We start from the raw sequence: 20,301 nt of genomic DNA, 5'->3' as shown, positions 1-20,301 counted from the left end.
GCTCTCCCGCGGTGCTCGCTCCCGAGCTGGGCCCTCCCCTGGGGGCTGCTCCCTGGGGCTGCTGCCAGGCAGCTGGGGCACTGTTTAGAGGAAGCGGAGGCAGGCACCGTTTCCTGCCAGGCACTTCTACGCCCAGCAGCAGATGCAGAAAATGCGGCCAGCCTCTAATCAGCTCACGGCAGCCTCAGCCGGGCTGGGATTAGCATGAGCCACGGTGGAGGGAGGGGGGGATGACGACAGCATGAGCCATGGGGGGAGAGGGACGGCATGCACTGCGACCCCCAGCCCGCTGGCTCTGGCCAGGGATGTTAACTGGCACTTAATCAGCTAATTGACTAGTCGATGGGGGGGGAACTGCAGGGCCGCAGGGGGGTTACTCCCGGCCCCAGGAGCTAGCCCTGCTGTGGCTCTGCCTTTTAAATGTATTAGGAGCTGCCAGGCTCTTAAAAAGGCTGAAGTGCAGCAGGGGAGCCCAGGCATGAGCCGGGAACCAGCTGTCCTAGCTCATGCCTGGTCGCCTGCCCCCCGCCCCCCCGAAATGGTGCTTCTAAGCCGGCTCCCCCCCCCCCATTGCTGCCTCTCTCTGATAGAGGTGGGGGGGGAACGAGTCAAGTCACTCGTCGACTAGTCAGTTCCATCCCTAGCTCACAGCGCCCCAGAGCCTGCCGGGGAGCGGTTCCCCCCGCCCCGCCGGGCACCTACTCTTCTTGCAGTCGGGCTCGGCATGGCTCTTGCGCACCAGCAGGCCGTGCTTGTAGGTGGCGATGCTGGAGTCCTGCGAGAAGTCCAGGAACGGGTTACTGCCGCTGCTGATGCGCTTGATGGCTTTGGGGTTGGGGTCGGCCAGCTCGGAGAGGGACTTCCTCAGCTCCTCCTCGTCGCTGTGGGGCACAGTGCGGCAGGGTCAGCAGCACCAGGGCCGGACCCCCTGCCCGCCCGGCCCACGAGCCGAGCCACGTGGGGTGAGGGGGAGGCCGTTCACGTCACCACCGCTCCCGCCCTCCCCCTTCGGGCTCTGCCAGGCTGGCAGCTCTCACACCAGGTCTCCGCTGGGTGGGGGGCTCAGGCCAGTCTCCATGGGGGTCAGCATGGCCCCCCCCACCTGACAGGGAGGTGCTTGCCGGCCAGTGCCCCACTTTGGCTAGGAGAATGTGCCAGGCCCAGGCTGCAGCCTAGTGAGCTGGGTCTGGCCAGTGCCATGCCAGGCGGCCATCTGGACCTGTGGCGATGGGCCTCACGCCCCCTTCTCACAGCAAGCGGGGGGCAGATCCCCGGAAAAACTCCAGCCCTGCCCCCCTCAGAGGAGCAGCGGGCCCCACGGAGCCCCACTCCACGGGGGGAGGGGCAGCTGGCCTGGAGCCGGATGGGTGCCCATTAGGACCCTAGTAGCCATGGGGGAAGGGGCTGAGGGCGGGGGGCAGCCTGGCATGTCCCTTCAGGCCTGGGGGAGCAGGCCAGGAGGGGCCTGTGCGGGCGGAAGGAGCCGCCAGCCAGCTGGCAAGGGAGGCGGGCACCGTGAATCATGCTCCGGGCTCCTTGCCGCCACCCCCCTGCACAGAGGTGGGAGCCCCGCTCCGCCGCCTGCCTCCTCCTCACAAGCCCAGCGCTGCTAATTAAACCCTCGGCAGCTGCCGGCGTCGCCATGACAGCTGCGTCGGCGCAGAGCCGGCCGCACGTGGCAGAGCCGAGCCTGCTGCCGGTGTGGGCGAGGGGCACGGCCCCCCCACTGAGCTGGCTGCCCGGGCGCTGGCCCTGCGCTGAGCCCTTCCTGGCCGTGGGGAAGGGGCAGCCCTTGCTCTGGCCCCGCTCGGAGGCATCCGCCCTCCAGGGCCCCGCGGCCCACAGGCAAAGCAAGGAGGAGGCTCTGAAGGGGCTGGGTGTCCGTGCTGCCCGGCGCTCTGGGGCAGCGCCCCCCACAAGCGAGAGAGGCCGGCCTACGGCCGGGGCGCTACTCACATGGCCCACTGCAGCTTCTCGTTCTTGATGGAGCCATACAGCGCCTGGGGAGAGAGCAGAAGAGCAGTCAGCCGGGCCGCTGTGTGCTGCCCCCCCAAGCCCTCACCCCCAGCCCCAAAGGGGGTGCGCTCAGGGTGGGGGAGTCCCTGTGCCCGGGGGGGACAGGAGCTGGGGCCGGCCACTCCCTGGCTGGCACCAGTGCGGCTGTTTGGTGCGGGAGGGCAGCTCTGAGGCTGGGAGGAGGCGCGGGCGAGGCAGCAGGGGACCAGGGAATGGCGCTGCCTAGCCCCCCAGCGCACACGGGGACAGCCTGGCCCCCAGCGCCTCCCGCTGCCTGGCCCGGGACAATGCACCTTGCACAAGTCCCGCAGACACACCGGGCCGAGGGCCTGGCCCGCCGAGCAGCGCAGGGCGTCTAACGGGGGGGCGCCGGGCGGCGCGAGCTGCAGGAAACAGGCTGTTTGGGGGGACGCTGGAGCCGCCTGACTCCGGCCGGGGGGCGCAGAGAGCCGGGGGCGGGGCGGTGCTGCCTCGGGCAAGCGGCGGTACCCGTGGCCGGCGCAGAAGCAGGGGGAAGCTACAGGACAGCCCAGGGGTGGATCCTGCACACAGGTTGGTTAGCCCTGGACACGCCTCTTTTGTAAGCCACGCCCACCGCGTGGCCACGCCCTGGAGTGCTGAACAGCCCATCTCCCACCCCTGGCTTCAGTGGAACAGGGGCCTTCTCTTTGGCTGCTCCGCCCACGTCCCGGCTACGTGGGCACCTACCGCTGGGGCCACGCCAGGGTCTGCCACTAACTCAGTGTGTAGCCAGACAGGTCTCTTCCCCACTCCTCCGGGCCCCCTGACCTACTTGGAGGGGCGGTGAGGTCTAGCAGCAGCACGTAGCAGAGGAAAAGCACTACAGCTGTGCCATGGTCGCTGTACCGGGCTCTGCCGCCGCCTCGGGGCTGGGCGGGTCTGAACACTTCCTGGCCCGGCTGTCACAGCTCGGGGCTCACGTTCGCACGCCCAGCCCGGGGCAGACCTGTGCGAGTAGCCGCACGGCCCCGATCTCACCGGGCTCCCTCTTGCACTAGGTGCTGCACAAGCAGAAATGACCCACTCCTTGCCCTCAGGGGCCACTGCCAACCCCAGTCACAAGCCACGACTCCCCAACACCCACACAAGCACATGGCCACAGCAGGGCTCACCAGTCAGGGCAAGCAATGGGCAAGCAAAGGGTAGGATGGGCGTCTCTGGGCCTGCTCTTGGCTGAGCAATAATACTGGGGTCTGGGGGTCCCCACAGGCCTTTGAGGGATCACCAAGCTGTGGCCGGGCCCGTGCAGGGGCCTTGCCCCCACTCCCTTGTCAGCAGTGAATCCCTGCCCTGGGACAGCGTGTGGGGCGGCGCTGGGACGCTGGTGTTCAGCTGTGCATGTCAAAGAGCCGAGAGCGTTTTCTACACCATGTGGATGTGAATGTCGGGGCAATTCCCAGCCTGGGTAATTCACGTCCCGCCTCCGGAAACGTCACTTCTGGGCCCGCTCTTCGGGTGCGCGGCCGACGCGGAAGGGCTGCTGGGGTCTGCGTCTCACGGGGGAAAGACGGAGATTGTCATTTCTACAGGGCCACAGCCTCAGGTTCTGCTCCAGCTCTGTCCTGATACTAGCCCCCTGGATGCAGTGCAAGCTGCGTGGATCGCAGGGTTTGGGCTACAGGCTGGGATCCAGAGGGACGAACGGCTCCAGAGAAACGGCTCCATCCCCATTGGCGCCAAAGCCAAAGCCAAAGCCAGCCCTGCCCAGGCAAGGTGCACGGAGCTCGCAGAGGTTCCCCCAAGAAGGACCAGGTTTGCAGTCCAATTCACTGGCGAAGTCAATGCAGGTTTGATTTTTTTTTTGGATCAATTGAGAAGCCATCCCCATCACTCCTCTGTGTGGGCAGATCCATCCGCTGCAGGCAAAGCCTTCCCTGAGCAGAGACCAGCAACGTGTCCAGACGGACCTCGGGCCAGCCACCCGCAGCGCTCTGGAGAAGTTTAGGGCTGCTCAGACCCTTGCAGCCCGGGCTGGTGCCGATTGGCAAGGGGTTGAGACGCTGAGTTTCCATCCCGGGGTGCCAAGAGCCAGAGCCAGAGCCAGACTCAAGGGGGAGAGCCCCGGCTCGGAGGGGCTGAGAGAAGCAGAGCCAGAGAGATTGGGAGACTCGGCCGTGCCCCCAAAGCCTCAGATAAGGCACCAGGGGCCAGAAGGCGCCTGGAGAGGGCGTGGTCTGGAGAGGGCGTGGCCTGGAGAGGGCGTGGCCTGGAAACTCAGGTGGCTGCTGGCAGAGCAATGGCGAGAAATGCCCCGGGGATCCCGGGAGAGCATGCAAGGGAGGGAGGGCTGCGTAGCCATCCACCAGGAGGCATTCTGGGTAAATGCATCTGGCTGCAGATTTGAACGGCTCCGGAGACGACGGGGGATGCTCTGACCAGGGCTGATGAGAGGCCTTCCTGCTCCAGCTGCTCCCTGCAAACTCCCAGCAGGGTGGCCAGGCCGCAGCTCTGGCCCAGCCGGGCACTGAATTGGGAGCAGCCGGGCCCCAGGAGGATCTGTGAACTCTCGGAAGGGCCAGCGAAGGAGCAGCTGTTCCATGCACAAGGAGCGAGGGGAGGCGTGGCAGTGCGGGCAGTGGGCGGGGGAGGAAAGATGCAGCGTGGCCGTCCCAGCAAGGTAGGGCACGTTAACCAGCGGGAGGCCTGGGGCACAGGGGTGGGAATCAGGGGTGTTAAATGGCGTTTAATCAGCTAATCGACTAGTCGATGGGACTTCCATCGACTAGTCGATTAGTTGATAATGTGGGGGCGGGGGGACTGCAGAGCCACAGTGGGGTTAGCTCCCAGCCCCGCTGCAGCTCTGCCCTTTCCAAGTATTCCAGGCTGAAGGGCAGCAGAGGGAACCAGGCGCGAGCTGGGAATCGGCCGATTGCCACTTTCGCCCGGTCCCCTGCTGCGCCTCTGTCCCCCCGCGGAGACGGTGCTGGGGGAACTGGCTTTAAGCCGGCTTGTCCCAGCGCTGGCTCCTGCTCCCCCCTCCCCGCCCCCCACTGCCTCTCTCTGACAGAGGCAGCAAGGAGGGGGAAGCGACTCGTCGCGTACATCCCCGATGGGAATACCGAGCTTCTCGCCGCCCCTGAAACGCTGCCCACTAGCCTCAAAGTTGCCCCAGACAGGGAACCAGGCCCCGCTGGGGGCAGGCCCTGAACCCGGCTCTCCCCCCCGCACACACACACAGCTCCGGCACGCTCTGCCTCACCGAGAATTAACCCCTCCCAGGCCTTGGAGCGGTCCCACGGGGCTCCGGCCGGCTCTGGTTTAGTTGCTGGTGTCGGAGCTCGGTAGAGCCATCAGCCTCCTGGGGCAGCGGCCTTGGCCTTGCTGCAAAGGAGCTGTGGCAGTGACACAGAGCCCTCCCTGCAGAGATCCCTCCGGTCTGCGTGCCCGGGCGCATCTCGCCACCTGAGCTCCCGCCTGGGCTCTGCCCTTCTCCGCAGGACCGGAGCCCAGCTGGGCGCACCTCCCAAGCCCCCCGGCGCGTGGCGAAGCTCAGAGCCCGGCAGCATTGGGGCAGCGCGAGACACCTGCTGTCCTGAGACGGGGGCTGGCCCCATCTCCGCCTGGCCTGGCCTAGCCGCTCTCTTCCCTATCCCCTCGCTGCAGCTCCGGTCCATTCCTGACTCGTGGTCACCCTGCGCCTGCCCTGCGGGTGTACCAAGTCCTGGCTCCCCTCCTCAACCCTATTCCCTGCTCTTACGGGCACCTCAGTGGAGAACTGCCCCCATGACCATACACAGGCACAGGGTGCACGCGCCCACACCCACACCCACACAGTGTGTGTGTACATGTGGCTTGGGAGGTGCCTGGCCCCATCCTGCCACCCCCCTGTGCCACGCGGCGTCCGTGGCTCCCACCCTGCAGTGGCTGCAGCGCTAGTCGTCATGCCCACGCCAGCTTGCGAAGAGGGTCAGGAGTCACGTTCCCAGCCCAGCGCTCCCGGGACCCTTCCCCTCCTCGCGCGCTGATCCGGCAGCTGCACCATCGGCAGCGTGTAGGAGGCAAAGCGCAAAGCGCGGGGGATCTGTGCCAGGTGGCCCGAGTGCCTGGTGACGGCTGGGTGTGTCACCACATGACGCGGCTGCGGCCTGCCCCGATGCTGCGTGGGGCCCTGACGGGATGCGTCACCGCCAGGCCGTGCCCGGGGGGTCACCCCCCTTCCTCGGCGCAGCTGGGCACCGTTCTGGGGTGAGGCTGCCCCTTGTCAGAAGGCTTCCCCCCGCGTCTGTCTTTGGCAAGGGCAGTGACACCCTGACCCCGGGCTCCTCCCCAGCGTCCCAGCCCGAGCCCAGACTACACTCACAAGGAGCATCTCCGCAGCGCCAACCTCCTTCCTTTCACCTTGTGGCCTAAGCAAACCGCCCTCCTTTCCATGGGCATGGGAACTAGGGGTGCCCGGGGGCTGCAGTACCCCAGGCTCCCAGCCCAGTGCCCAGCGTGCTGGCTGCCACCCTGCATGCCCGGGGACTCTGCGGCCTTAGCCAGATGGGGGGCGGACTGACGGGGCTGGATCTCTTACAGACCCTCCCCTGCCATGCACCTTTCCTGCCCGACTGGCGGGTGGCAGAGGAACCCAAACTCCCAGCCCCGCCGAGCTGTTCCCAGTCTCCCTGCCACGTGGGGCCCTGGCTGGCGGGAGGGGCCTGGGGGCAGGGGGCTGCTCGCAGGGCCCTCTGCGGGGACGGTGCTGCCTGCCCGCGCCTGCAGGCCATTCCCGGCGTTGCCCAGGGGGCAGGGGCAAGGGCACGCGGCGGCTACACACCCCACCGGACAGGCGCTCCCGAGCCGGCAGCCCCCGCGCCTTTCCGCCGGGGGCGGCAGCCCAGCCTGCGCGCAGGGAGTGGGACGGGAAGGCGGGTCCCACGGGGCTGAAGCCTGGAGCTTTCATCGTGGCACAGAACCGCCCCTCGCCTCCAGCTGTCGGGCGCCGCAAGCGGGGCCCGACAGCCCTGGACCCCCACGCCAGGGGGCGGGGGATGCGCTCTCGGCGGCCGGCTGGGGGCGGGCGCGCAGGGGGAGAGCGCACGGCGAGGAGCGGGGCCGGGCGCACGACGCAGGCCCCGAAGCGCGCACCCAGGACCCCCGGGGAGGGGTCTCGCGCCGGTTCCAAGGGCGGCCCCCGCCTCTTACCGGCTTCTTCTTGCGGCGGCTCTGCAGGCGGCTGACCACCAGGTCGGTGTAGAGCACGGGCTTGAGCGTGCGGGAGCGCTGGGGCCAGCCGTAGCAGAAGGTCTCCACGCCGCGGTAGTTGCGGCCGTAGCGCACGGAGCACATGGAGCGGGACCGCAGGCGCCCGGCGCTGCTGTTGATGCTGTTCACGCCGATCATGGTGCCGGGCGCGGGGCCGGGCGGGCTCTCGCCGGCAGCCTGTTGAAGCGGCCCTGGCTGCGCGCTCCGTGCCGCAGCCGCAGGCCGTGCGCGCAATGGCGAGGGCGCTCGGCGGGCGGGCGGGCAGGGGAGCGCGATTCCCCTCGCAGCAGCCAGCCAATGGCTCCCCGGCTGGGCGGGGGGAGCCGGCTCGCTCAGGGGCGGGGGGGCCGGCAGCGGGGCCAGGGGAAGGGAGCGCAGCCAAGCCGGGGAAAGGGGGAGCGGCAGAGGAAAGGAGCAGATGCGGGGGGGGGGGGGAGCGCTGGGAAGGGGGGATTGTTCGGCGGCGGGTGTCGGAGCTGGAGCGGTGGGGAGCGGGTTGAGCGGTCAGGCAGGGCAGAGGGTGGTGAGGGGGGTGAGCGGTAGGGCAGGGGGTGTCGGGGGATGGTGAGGGGGGGTGTGAGCCATCAGGCAGGGCAGGGGGTGTCGGGGGGCGGTGGGGGGAGTGAGCGGTAGGGCAGGGGGTGTCGGGGATGGTGAGGGGGGGTGTGAGCCATCAGGCAGGGCAGGGGGTGTCGGGGGGCGGTGGGGGGAGTGAGCGGTAGGGCAGGGGGTGTCGGGGATGGTGAGGGGGGGTGTGAGCCATCAGGCAGGGCAGGGGGTGTCGGGGGGCGGTGGGGGGGGTGAGCAGGCAGGGCAGGGGGTGTCGGGGGGATGGTGATGGGGGGGGGTGTGAGCCATCAGGCAGGGCAGGGTGTCTCCGGGGGGCAGTGAGGGGGGTACTGAGTGGTCAGGCGGGGGGGGGGCAGGGCTGGAGGAGAGGAAGGAGGCAGGATCACAAGCAGCAGACAAGGGCTACATGGGGGGAAGGGGATGGGGGACCAAGGGAGGTTGGGGCTGGAGCAGAGGGCAGGGAGGCTGGAAGGAAGGAACATGTGGGGCCAGGCCGCAGGGCCAGGCGTCTGGGCAAACCCGGTAACACAAGTCAGGCGGGGGCTGTCCCGCTGGGCCGCACGGGGAAGGGGGTCGTCCTTCCTGGGCCCAACGGTGCCTCTCTCCGGGCGAGTCTCGGGGGAGGGTGCCCAGCAGGCCTGGGACTCGCCCCTCTCCTGCGATCAGAGCTGGCGAAGCTCCAAGCCTGGAGACGTGGGCTGGCCCGGGCATGCCCCAGGGCTGGGCGAGGACGGGAGGCTGGCGACAGCCGTTGCTCTGCTGGGCCGACCCGGCTGCTGCCCGGACCGATTTGCCGCAACTGCTGCCCAAGATGCTGCCCGGCGCCCTGACAACGGCCGTGGTCACAGGGCGTGGGCCAGCCATGAGGAGGAGCCTCCAAGGGAGCGCAGCGCCCGTGGGATTTCCGCAGAGCTGCGCTGTAACGCCCCTCGACGTCTGCAGGACGGGCACTGGCAAAGGCTACAGCGCGTTTCCTCCTCCCCCAGGGAGGGGCGGGGAGGCCAGGCTGGCGGGGGGGGGGGTTGCAGGGCTCAGTGTGAGACGCCTTCACAGGGCATCTGCCGGGCACCTGCCTTCCGAAAGCAGGCACTAGTCCCTGGGCCCTCCCGGCCGGCGCCTGATGCAGCGCTGGGCAGGGCCCGTCCGCGCAGTCTGCATCAGTCACTTGGCCAGCCCGACAGACTATGCAGCGGTGCCAGCCCCGTCGTCCCAGAGACCAGGCCTCAGCGCCCCTGGGCCGCATGCGAAAGCCTTCGGGTCCCGTCGAGCAGGGCGGGCTCCAGGCTTCGCTGGCACCAACAGCAGCCCCGGGTCGCTGGCCTGCCAGGGAGGGCTGGAGGCCACGGAGCTCCCCTCTGCGGCTCCTGCGTGCAGTGCCAGGCAAGCTCCCTCCACCACCAGCTGGCTCCAGGAGGTCTCTGCGCCCAGCCGGCCGTGCCCCTAGGCTTCCATCGCACGCTCGCGGGGCAGGACAAGCCTGGGAAGGCTGCTCCTGGAAGGGGGCCGGGGATTCAGTAGCCAGGGGTGTTCCGGGTCAGCTCCAATCAGTGCTTCAGCTGCTGGTCGGTGTCCTGGGGCGATGGAGGACTGAAGCCTCCGTCACTGTCCCTAGGCCCTGGGCGCTACCGCCCCGCGCCGGGCTCCATCACTTCTCCCGCTCCGTCGCGGAATGAACACGGCCTGGCTCCGTCCACCCCGCCGCTATAACGGGCTCCGGTATTCGGCGTCCTCCTGCCCCAGACTGTCCTGTAAGCAGCTGCCACGTCTCCCCAGAGGCAGCTGCTGTTCAGTGCCACAGGGGAGTCTCCTTGGAACCTCCGTGGGGCCCCAGCGCTTCGGCACCTCCTCCGCCGGCAGGCACAGCAGCAGCCGTGGCTCTGTCCTGCCCTAAGCCGCTTGCACCGGCACGTGGCCAGCGCCTGAGCCCCCTGCATTCGTCGGAGCCGCCTGGCCCGGCCGGGAGGGCTCAAGGACGTGGCTCTGAGCGCCCATGCCGCTGTAGAGATTACACGGGACGCTGGGCAGCGGCAGGTGAGCACTGCCAGCGCAGGGCGGGCCGTCCAGCTCACCAGTGTGAGCCCCGCCCAAGCAGCACCCCAACCTGCTGCAGACCTGGTGGGCAGGGGACCAAGGACTGCACCTGGCTGTGTCCCCGGAGGAGCGGCAGGCCCCTGCCACGTCCCGGCACAGGAGCCAGGGCTCCCGGCAGCGATGGCCACGGAGCACGCCCCGGGCGGCAGAGCTACGCAGGAAACAGGCCCAGAGGGCCGGCAGGCCCCGTTCTGCCACCGGTGCCACGCCGGCGAGCGTCCGTGTAGCCACGGTGATGGCTCAGGCCTGTGTCCGGCTGCCTGCACACAAAGGGAGCAGGACTCTGCCCAGGGCACTTGGGAACTCTGTCCCTTCCCACCAGGCAGCTGGCCCCACGGGGCCGCACATCAGAGCAGCTGCCAGCCCCCCACCTGGTCACAGAGAGCTGCCCACTCCTGGGGTGCCCCAGAGGTGCTGAGGAGGACTGGGTGGGGATTAGCCTGCAGCTCCCCGACGCCAGCCCGGGGCCTAAGCACACAGCCACCCTTCCTCCGCAGCCAGGTGAAGGCCGAGGGAATACATCTGCAGCTGGGCGGGTCCTGCTCTCCCTGCTGCAAGGGGGCGGCGAGAGGGGGAGTTTCCCCACCAGCTGGCCGGCAGAGAGCAGCGAGCACGCTGGGCCCTTGGGCACACTGGCACCCGGCGGGCGAAGCCGCAGGGCCCTCGTGCGCCGTGCGAGAACACACTAGTGCGGGGCAGGAAAGGGAGGTCTGGGTAAGGTGCCGCTTTGGGAGTCAGGGTTTGCTTCCCTCTCCTCGCTGACTTACTATGCAACGTTGGTCACTCTCCTCCCAGGCCCCCAGCTGCCCAGTGAGGTGCCCGGCCTCCTCCCCGGGGCTGTGTGGGTTAGGGTGCCATCTGCCTCCGCCACAGGCCTCGGGGAAGGGGCTCACTTGAGGAGCAAACCCAGCTGAGAATGGCTTGTTCAGGGGCTAACGAGACTCGGCTCCAGGGAACCCCACATTTCCAAAGCAGGAAACGCAGGGGTGAGTCCAGAGGATGGGGGCTGACCCCCTGCATCTCCGGCCGCCCCCACCCCAGCCAGCCTGAGACCAATTCTAGCAAGCCCATCGTCCTGGCTGTGTTTCGTTGGGAAGCCTTGTTGGCCTGGGATCGAGGACTCCTCCCTCCGGAGTCTGAGCAGGCCGAAGGCTACAGCTTAACTGTTACGGTGGGGTATCGGCAACGGGGCCCGCAGCAGCTCGGCTTGTAACCGGCGTCATGTCTCCACTGTGGCTAGACTGGCTCCGTGGCCAGCGCTCCTCTTAGTGGCTGGCCCACAGCAGCCACAGGCCTGCTCCCAGGGAGAGGCGAGGGGACTGAAGGGTTGCTCATTACTCAAGCCGGGAGCAGGCACGCAGGAGGTCTTGGCGGCGTATCAGTAAAAGAGGCTGGAGTTGGCATGGGCGAAAGAGAAGTGTTTGAATTCAGGTGGTTCTATAATGTTTCTCATATGGCCAGCATGGTCTGAGTTGAGCTTCTCCAGGGGGCAGAGTTAAGGGGGTTTTGTCTCCCTAAACTGGGATTTTCCCATGCTTTCAAATGTTGGGGCTTCTTGTAAGTTGAAACTTTATTTTTCATTGATCTAACAGCTGGTGACATTCCATACAGCTCTCCACCTCTGGCTGCACCCTAGCCAAGTTTTGGGCTGTCAATTCCCTTAGTTTTCATGGGAGACAAGATGGGAGTGGGGCATGGGTGGTGCTGACGGAGGGTGTTCTCCCACTTCCTGGGGACGTCCCAGCTGTCTGCAGGAAAGAAGCCTCGCTCCCCCAAACTACAGCTGGGAACCAGTCCTGGCCATGTGGCTTACAGTGTTTCTCTGTTACCACATCCTGCCCCGTCTCGCTGGCTACAGCCGCTCTCCCACCTTATACTCAGCGCTTGTCCAGCCAGGGCCTCTCCAGGGGGCGGGGACCCACTGTTCTTTGGGGCAGGGATCGGCACCGCGTGTGTACGGCTGCACAGCACCGAGCCACAGCTAGTGAGGAGGGGTGCAGAAGACGGGAGCCCTCCCCATGGACGGAAATGGGGAGCAGCGCCCCTCCTCGCTGTGGCCCCAAAGGTCCTTAGGAAGTGCAGCACGCCCCTGGTGTGGGACTGGCGTGGCTTCTGTGGCCCTTCCCCTGCACCCTCTCGCTGCAGCCCTTAGGGGCTTGTCCGCCGAGCCCCTCGGAGGTCAGCCAGCCCCTCCCCTCCCCGGCGAGCCCCGTGGGTGCCCGAGGCGCTATAATTAGCCAGGCAGCTGTGTGTCACGGATAACTAGGCTCCGTGGTCTCCAGGCAGCCCTGCGCCAGCGACCGAGTGCTGAGGAGCAGCTGTAGGCTAGGAGGGAGCCCACCGTGCCCTCGGGGCTCTTGCAAGAGGCTCCCTGGGGCAGCCCAAGAAGCCCCTGCATGTTGGGACACCCCCCTCTCCCACAGCCACGCACAGCACCCCTCCTGCCAGGGCTCGGAAATGGCGCTGGGAGCGAGCCTGCCCCGTGGGATGAAAGCCCCTTGCCCCGGCCTCGGGTCCCTGGAATCTCGGGGGTTTGTGTTCGCTTCCCCCGGCTCCAAATCAGCCGCAACGGCCAAGGCTGCCCCTGCCGGACGGGGCGTGGCGAGCGCTGGGAGACGCCGGAGGAGGCTTCGACTGCTCCAGCGTTCGGACAAAATTGTCCCAGCGCTGCCCTGGGCGGGACCCCAGACACCAACGGGGTCGCACCTGCGTCCCGCTGGGGCTGGCACAGGGCAGAGCGAGCCCGGGCACCCAGCAAGGAGGGGAGCTAGGGGACCAGGCAGCCCTTGGAGCTCCCTGCGCAGCGCCCCGAGGCCTGGGCTGGGCCCTGCACCGGCGCTTTGGAACCACAGAGCAACCCAGGCAGGGCCAAGCACAGAGCCGGGAGAATCCCCAGGGAGAATCCCCGGGATTTCTCCCCCTTGCGAACTGCACACCCAGCCATCTGGCCGGGCCCCTGGAACGGCCCTGCTTCTCTGGCGCCTCCGCCGTGCTCTGCACCACCTGCGGGCGCTGGGCACAGTAGCGGGAGCAGGGGCAGGCCAGGTAACGGGAGGGCAGTGGCGAGCCCCCCCAGCAGACGGCCCAAGGGGGCGGGGCCCCAGCCAGCACCAGGGGCTGTTCTTTCCCACCCAAGCGCTCAGCCACTCCCCGCGGAGCCGGCGCCAATGCCCCCTGTTCCCAGGCGGAGGCGGCCAGCTTCCTGCCAGCCTGTGAGTCAGCCTCCATCGCGCTGCTGTCACCAGCGCCCGGCCCAGCCTGGCACAGTCGCTGGCGAGCTGCGGCCGCCCCCCCTCCCTGCCCCCTCCTGCTGTGTCGCAGGCCCTGCCTGGAGCCATGGCCCCCAGCGCCGCTGCCCTCCTCCAGCACCTCCCCCGTGTTGGCAGCCAAGCGCCTGGTTCTAGAGGCAGGGACGCTCCGGCAGTAACACAGCAAGTCAGTGCTGGGAACTCCGGGCGACCTCCCCTCTGCTTTAACCACTAGACCATCCTGCCCTCCCTGTGCTGCCGGTGCACAGAGCCAGCAGCCCCCCTGCTGCTGCTCCTCCAGGCCTCGCTCTTGGGAGGAGCCAAGGGGCTGAGCCAGGCCAGCTTACACAGCGCCTCCAGCACTACTGGGAGAGGGCAGCCCCACACTCATGGGTCATCAGCTCTGGGGGCCCCCACCCCCACCCCCGGTGGCTCTTCTTGCGGGGCCCTGATCCTCTCCGGGCTCAGCTCTGCCTGGACCCGCCAAGCCGCGGACTCGGCACCGGCCCTGGGCGCTGCGGGAGGATGCCCGGGGCTCTGCAGAGAGGCCGTGCCGTGTGGACAGAAACGTGCGCTGCACCAGTGCGCCGCGGCGCGACACCGGATCCCCCCGTGCGAATCCCTGGGGAGCCGTCAGCTGCAAGGGGCATGAGCGCCCTTGCCTAAGGGGGGGCCCCGATGGGAGTTACCTTGAGCAGCTCCTTGGGGAAATCACTGCCACCATTGAGGCCCTCCAGGTTCCCAATGAAGTCGGAGCAGGACATCCTCTTCCCGATGTTCTGGGGAGAGGGGCAGAGACACGGGGCTGGTTACCTCTGGGGTGCGGGAGCCACAGATGGCCAGAGAGCCCCCTGCCCCTTGGGTGGCCTGGATCTCCTGGAAGGCCCCCTGGGGATGTGGAGAACACGCCCCCTTTGCTAAGGGCCAGGGAGGGCTGTTTGGAGCCCCCAGCCCCCCCAGCAAAGCCCTTTGGGTCTCTTGCCTTGTTACCTTCCCACTCACCTCCCTCCTCCTCCTCCGCCCCCCCCTCGCGGCTGCTTTGCCAGCGCCCTTCTCCCCTGCCCCCCTTCCTACCGGCCGACCCACCTCCTCCCCCCTGCCGTGCGCCTGCCCCATGCAGCCAGCGGGCACCAGGTGCCCCTGCTCACCCGCAGCTGGGCACCGGCCGCCCCCCCCGCCCCCACAGAGCAGACACTCACGTGCCCGTGGAGGTCTGTGTTCAGCAGCATCAGGGCACAGGCCAGCGTGTGGACGCCGTCTGCAGCACAAGCACAAGAAAGGGGGATCAGCAACCCCCGCGCAGCCCCCAGCCCTTCGCCCCACTTCTCCAGGCCGCCCGAGGGATGGTGGGTGACTGAGTGAGGTTTGTATCCCGCCCGTCTCCTCCCCCCGCACGCAGGCTGGGCATCGGAGAAGATGCCTGTCATGGAGCTAGCTCTATGCATTAGGGAAACGTGCTCATGAATATGCATCACTGGGAAATGCCTTATGCAAAATACTTTGAGTCCAGTGTCATCTGGAAAGTTGTAATCTCCCGCCTAGGCTGTCCCCATTGGGGTGCACGCGCCGGCCTGCGATGGGCTAGGAATAGGAAGTGTAAACCCACGTTGCTCATCTCGGCCTGCCCGGCCAGTAAATCACAGAACCAGAGAGCTGGAAGAGACCTCAGAAGGTCGTCAAGTCCAGCCCCCTGCTCGTGTTTCCCCATGGCCGAGAACCCCCCAAAAGGACCTGGGGTTAGGTCCGCTGATGCAGGGACCCATCTTGGACACAGCACTTCCCCACTGGGAGGGAGGAAACGTTTAAACTGAACCCAAGGATTCCCGCCGTGGGCAAAATCGACACCAAGGTGGGAGGCCAAACAAGAGGGGCGGCGGCCAGACGTCAGGACCCCCCCCCCCCCCCGCGGGCCACACCAGACGACAGCGGGAACCATCTAGGGCTAAACGGGGGAAGGCTCAAGGCCAGATGGGGAGGCCGTTCAGGCTGTGATATCGGCGGGGGGAGTCCATGGAACCAGCGTCTGAGCGGCTTGAGCTTTGGCACGTTGGGTTGGGTTAGTAACTGGCTGTGCTCTCTGCTGTTACCCATCTCCACTTACAGCCTACGTTGGAGACTTCACCATATCGAGAGTAGCCCAATGTCTGCGACTGGAACGCTGGCTGTTCCCTCTGGGGGGCGCTGTTCCCTCCCGCCGTGGCGCTCGGCTGACTTCTGCGCCGCTCAGCAGGGCCACTGCGCGGAAGCAAGCGGCTGTTTGGGGTCTGCGTTCCCCATGCAGGACTGGGGTGCTGCATGGGGCGTGTGGGGCCCAAACTGCTGCTTGTTCCCGCATGGCGGCCTGGCTGAGGGGCTCAGAAGTCAGCCGAGCGCCACGGCGGGAGGGAACAGCCAGGGGGCGGGGCCTGGGCGAGCGTGCGTCTCTGACGTCAGGAAAGGGCGCCGGATTCAAAAGGAGGAAAGCGGAGCAGACACAGAGGACGTGGAGGAGACAGAGAGAACGGAGGAGGCGGAGGACAGCGAGAGAGAGTGAGACGCAGCAGCAGGAGAAGAGAAACAGAGTGAGAGGCAGGAGGGGGAGACAAGAGAGAGAGAGAGAGAGAGAGATGGAGGGAGAGGCAGGAGGCAGATGAGAGCTGAAAGAGAGAGAGAGGAGGAGGGGGAGAAGAGAAAGAGAGAGATGGAGAGAGAGGCAGGAGGCGGAGGAGAGCTGAGAGAGAGGGAGAGGAGGAGGGGGAGAAGAGAGAGAGAGAGACGGAGAGAGAGGCAGGAGGCGGAGGAGAGCTGAGAGAGAGGGAGAGGAGGAGGGGGAGAAGAGAAAGAGAGAGACGGAGAGAGAGGCAGGAGGCGGAGGAGAGCTGAGAGAGAGGGAGAGGAGGAGGGGGAGAAGAGAAAGAGAGAGACGGAGAGAGAGGCAAGAGGCGGAGGAGAGCTGAGAGAGAGGGAGAGGAGGAGGGGGAGAAGAGAAAGAGAGAGACGGAGAGAGAGGCAAGAGGCGGAGGAGAGCTGAGAGAGAGGGAGAGGAGGAGGGGGAGAAGAGAAAGAGAGAGACGGAGAGAGAGGCAAGAGGCGGAGGAGAGCTGAGAGAGAGGGAGAGGAGGAGGGGGAGAAGACAAAGAGAGAGACGGAGAGAGAGGCAAGAGGCGGAGGAGAGCTGAGAGAGAGGGAGAGGAGGAGGGGGAGAAGACAAAGAGAGATGGAGAGAGAGGCAGGAGGTGGAGGAGAGCTGAGAGAGAGGGAGAGGAGGAGGGGGAGAAGAGAGAGACGGAGAGAGAGGCAGGAGGCGGAGGAGAGCGGAGAGAGAGGGAGAGGAGGAGGGGGAGAAGAGAAAGAGAGAGACGGAGAGAGAGGCAAGAGGCGGAGGAGAGCTGAGAGAGAGGGAGGGGGAGAAGAGAAAGAGAGAGGGAGAGAGACAAAGAGAGAGACGGAGAGAGAGGCAAGAGGCGGAGGAGAGCTGAGAGAGAGGGAGAGGAGGAGGGGGAGAAGACAAAGAGAGATGGAGAGAGAGGCAGGAGGTGGAGGAGAGCTGAGAGAGAGGGAGAGGAGGAGGGGGAGAAGAGAGAGACGGAGAGAGAGGCAGGAGGCGGAGGAGAGCGGAGAGAGAGGGAGAGGAGGAGGGGGAGAAGAGAAAGAGAGAGACGGAGAGAGAGGCAGGAGGCGGAGGAGAGCGGAGAGAGAGGGAGAGGAGGAGGGGGAGAAGAGAAAGAGAGAGACGGAGAGAGAGGCAAGAGGCGGAGGAGAGCTGAGAGAGAGGGAGAGGAGGAGGGGGAGAAGAGAAAGAGAGAGACGGAGAGAGAGGCAAGAGGCGGAGGAGAGCTGAGAGAGAGGGAGAGGCAGCAGGGAAAAGAGGAGAGAGAGAGAGAGAGAGAGAGACATGGAGCGAGACCGGAGGCTCAGGAGAGAAGACCGACGTGGAGGAGAGACCTGAAAATCCCGTCTTATGACGGGCTAATTGGCTAGTTGTTTCTTAATAAGCCCAGTGTGAATAAGTGTTACCGGCAGGGCGGGGCTGTGATGTAGCGGGGGAGCTGTCCATTCGGGCAGTCACTGGTCGCTCTATGTGGGCTGTGGGTGACCCCTACTGGCCCGCGTCTGTGAGCACTGCCCAGCGGTCACCTAGACAATGGCCCAACCGGTTCTCCCCTGAGCAGGGAAGGGTTTGGAACAAAGGAAGGGGGTGGGTTGTGTGAAGGGGCAGTTTTTGGCTGGGCAAACACGAAGAGAAGAGACTGAGCTGAGTACTGAGGGTTCGGGGGCCTGTGGACCCCTCCCCAAGGGGTCTGGGGCTGCCTGCCCCCTCACTTCGATACCCTCGGCCCGACTCCAGGCACCTACAACCCCACGTCCCGCGCACAGGGGGCCGACCTAGGGCAGAGCCGGATGCCCACGCGGGCCGGCAGCGGAGAATTGCGCTGCGACGGGACCAAGGAGGGGGGATGAAATAGCCAGGTCTGGGCGACTGCGGGAGGCCAGGTGCGCACGAGGCCCCCGGGCTCCGTCCTTCGGAAGCCCCGCCCTGCCATCCCGAGTCCTGGCCCCGGCAGCCCACGTCACAGTCAGGAGCCAGTGTCTCCCGCTGCCGATTACTGCGGTGTCACAGCTGGCCAGGCCCTCGCTGGACCTACCGAGGCCAGAGCGCTCGGGACTGCCTGGCGTCACGGCGCTTCGTCTGGGGCTACACACAGCAGGCCTGGGACGTTTGCCACAAGGTACTGGCATGTGCTCTGTCTTAACTCCAGCTTAACCTCGGCATCCGCACGCAGGTTTACAAGCCCCTCCCCGGCCGCAGCTCACCCTCCGAGGAGATCGCGCCGGGGTTGCACTGGTGGTAGCGCTGTGAAAAGTGAGCCAGGACGCGCTCTCTCTCCTGCGTCTCCCCCATCAGGGCCAGCTCCTTCAGAAAGGACCTGAAGACGAGTGAGCCATGCCTCAGATCAGCCACCGCCTGCCCGGCCTCCTTCCGCCCGCTCCTCTCCGTATCCAACAGGAAACCCCCTGTGGGCCCCAGCACCGCCTGCATCCTTCTGTCAGCCCCGGGCGGATCCCCCACCCGGCCCCTGGCAAAACGGGGCCAGGGCACATCCTAGGGCTCTCCCTCGGCTGGGACAGTCTGCGTGGACAGAGGCTGAGCCTCTCCCAGAACTCTCTGGGCTCGGAGGCCGAGATCGGGGGAACTCCGCTGGGGCAGGACGGCGACCGGATTTCGTGACAACTCCCACTGCTCGGGTTTGGCACCTCCCCTGTGCTCTTACATCCCAGCCCACGAGATGGGCTCCCCTGCTCGAGAGGGTGCTGGGCGGGGGATCCCGTTTCTCGGGGAAGAGGAGAAGTCTTCTTGAGATGTGAACAGCTTTGCAGCCACCTTTGGGTGCCAGGCCTAGAGCAGGCCTGTGGGGGGAAAGAGCGCTCCCCGTAAGCTGGCGCTTTTGCAGCCTCTCAGGAGAGAGTCAAACGCCACTCAGCTGATCAGCAGAGTGCCCACGGCTAGGTTCTTTGTTTCCATTGGTGGTGCGCATGAACATGCCTTGGTGCACATACAATTTTATTCCACACACGAATGGAAAAGATTAGAAGGAAGATTGGGGCCCCCGTTACTGGGGCACACACAGATTCTGATGGTGGCCAGCCCCCCAAATAACGTGTCCCCCCATGAAAGATTCTGACCTGAGAGCCTGGTCCAGACTCATCCCAGTGAACACGAAGAATTTCAGATATTCCCCAGCCACCATCTTACTGAACTCATTGCTGAAAGAGAGGGGAGAGAGTTGAACAGCCCAGCCCCCGGGAGAGACCAGCGCAGGGAGGCAGGGAGCTGGATCTGAAGACCAGAGGCACGGCCAGACTGGGTCAGAGCGAAGGTCCATCTAGCCTGGTGCCCTGTCTTCGCACCGCGCCCAATGGCAGGGGCCCCGGAGGGAGGGAAGAGACCAGGGGGTGCAAAGCCCTGGGCACCGCGCCAGGGGCAGGAAAGCAGGACGGGGGAAGTGTGACGGGCTGGGCACACCCGGTGCAGCTGCCAGCTGTGAGGCGTGTGGCTTTGGTCTCTCCTGAGCGCTATTCCGAGGCCCCCTGGAGCCCGGCTGCAGCAGCCGTTGGTGAAACGACATTTGGACCCCCGAGGCCTTTCGGAGGTGGGGCTGGGGAGCGCTCCCAAGCTGCCCTTGGGCACGGCCGTCTCCCTCCTACCATTCTCCCTGTCCCCGTGGCATGCAGCAGGCTGCTCCTCCCCCCTCCCCCGGGGCTGGGCGGCCCCCCGGCTGGACGCCTCTCCTCGTAATACCCACACGTACTTCTTCCCCAAGTGCCGGGCCACGTCTGCTTTTTTGAATCCGTCCAGGTTGTAGAGCCGCTTGGCCAGGCGCTTGGCAGCCTCCAGGTCGGCCTTGTGCCCGTTGGACAGCGTGTCCGTGCTGCCCAGGGCCAGCTGCTCCGTGCTGTCCAGCTCCGAGTCCGAGTCTGAGATCAGCTGGCTCAGAGGGTGGTCGCTGCAACACACACAGGCCGGGGGTATGTCTCGTCTCCCAGGCGCCCGGGCCCGCTGCCTCACTCTCTGCCCCCCGGGACTGGCTGGACGTACGGGGCTCGGGGTGCTCCCTGCTGAGGCTTGTTCTGCGCCCAACCTAGAGTTTGGGAGCAGCCCTGTGACCCCAGCGATCCATCACCCCTGCCCCCCCCCCACCTCCAGGCTGTCTCCTTCCTGCAGCGGGGAATGGACAGAACTGGGGACTTGTCTCCAGCTAGGCAGGGCCACAGCCCCCTTTGAGAGAAGCCAGCCAGGTCATGGCACGGGGCCCCTCCTCCACTGCCCCCTCCCCTCTCTCCCAGTGGCCCATTTCCCCCTCCCAGCCCCTGGGCAATTGGGGCTCCCCACAGGCCCTGCGAGCCCAATGCTCCCAGGACAGACGCCTGCGGGTCCCCCAGCCCGGGAGCACAGATGGAGCCGGTGCTCCCGGGTCCCGGCTGCGGGCTCGGTGGGGAGGAGCAGTGGCAGGGGCAAGAGCAAACCCCCAGCAGGCTGTGAGCGACCGGCAGGGGAGAGGACTCTGCAGACCAAGCTCTTTCCAGGGCTCCGACAGGCCCCTTCTGCACTGGGCAGAGCAGGCTCCCCCGGCTCGTGGACGCAGCCCTGTGCGGGGCCGGGAGAAACCCCCCTCCCACGGGCTGGTGC

At 66.7% G+C, this 20,301-nt stretch overlaps 1 protein-coding gene across 3 annotated transcripts in view; it reads right to left on the bottom strand.

Moving 5' to 3' along the window:
- The window catches only part of PSD (pleckstrin and Sec7 domain containing), a 49,922-nt gene that overhangs the window by 4,357 nt on the left and 25,264 nt on the right, over positions 1 to 20,301 (bottom strand). For 2 of the 3 annotated variants that reach the window (XM_075934550.2, XM_075934548.2), the window contains exons 6-12: positions 19,418 to 19,618; positions 18,798 to 18,878; positions 17,928 to 18,040; positions 14,333 to 14,391; positions 13,823 to 13,912; positions 1,957 to 2,000; positions 703 to 881 (exon numbers count right to left, since the gene is read on the bottom strand). In XM_075934550.2, the coding sequence (XP_075790665.2) occupies positions 703 to 881; positions 1,957 to 2,000; positions 13,823 to 13,912; positions 14,333 to 14,391; positions 17,928 to 18,040; positions 18,798 to 18,878; positions 19,418 to 19,618 (767 nt within the window). The remainder of the gene's footprint in view (positions 1 to 702; positions 882 to 1,956; positions 2,001 to 13,822; positions 13,913 to 14,332; positions 14,392 to 17,927; positions 18,041 to 18,797; positions 18,879 to 19,417; positions 19,619 to 20,301) is intronic. The other variant, XM_075934552.2, reaches the window with a different exon arrangement.

Source organism: Pelodiscus sinensis, chromosome 8 (assembly GCF_052426305.1).
Source record: "Pelodiscus sinensis isolate ZL-2025 chromosome 8, ASM5242630v1, whole genome shotgun sequence".
Lineage (NCBI taxonomy): Eukaryota > Metazoa > Chordata > Testudines > Trionychidae > Pelodiscus > Pelodiscus sinensis.
The sequence above is the reverse complement of the archived record's forward strand: the minus strand, read 5'-3'. Positions and strand labels throughout refer to the sequence as shown.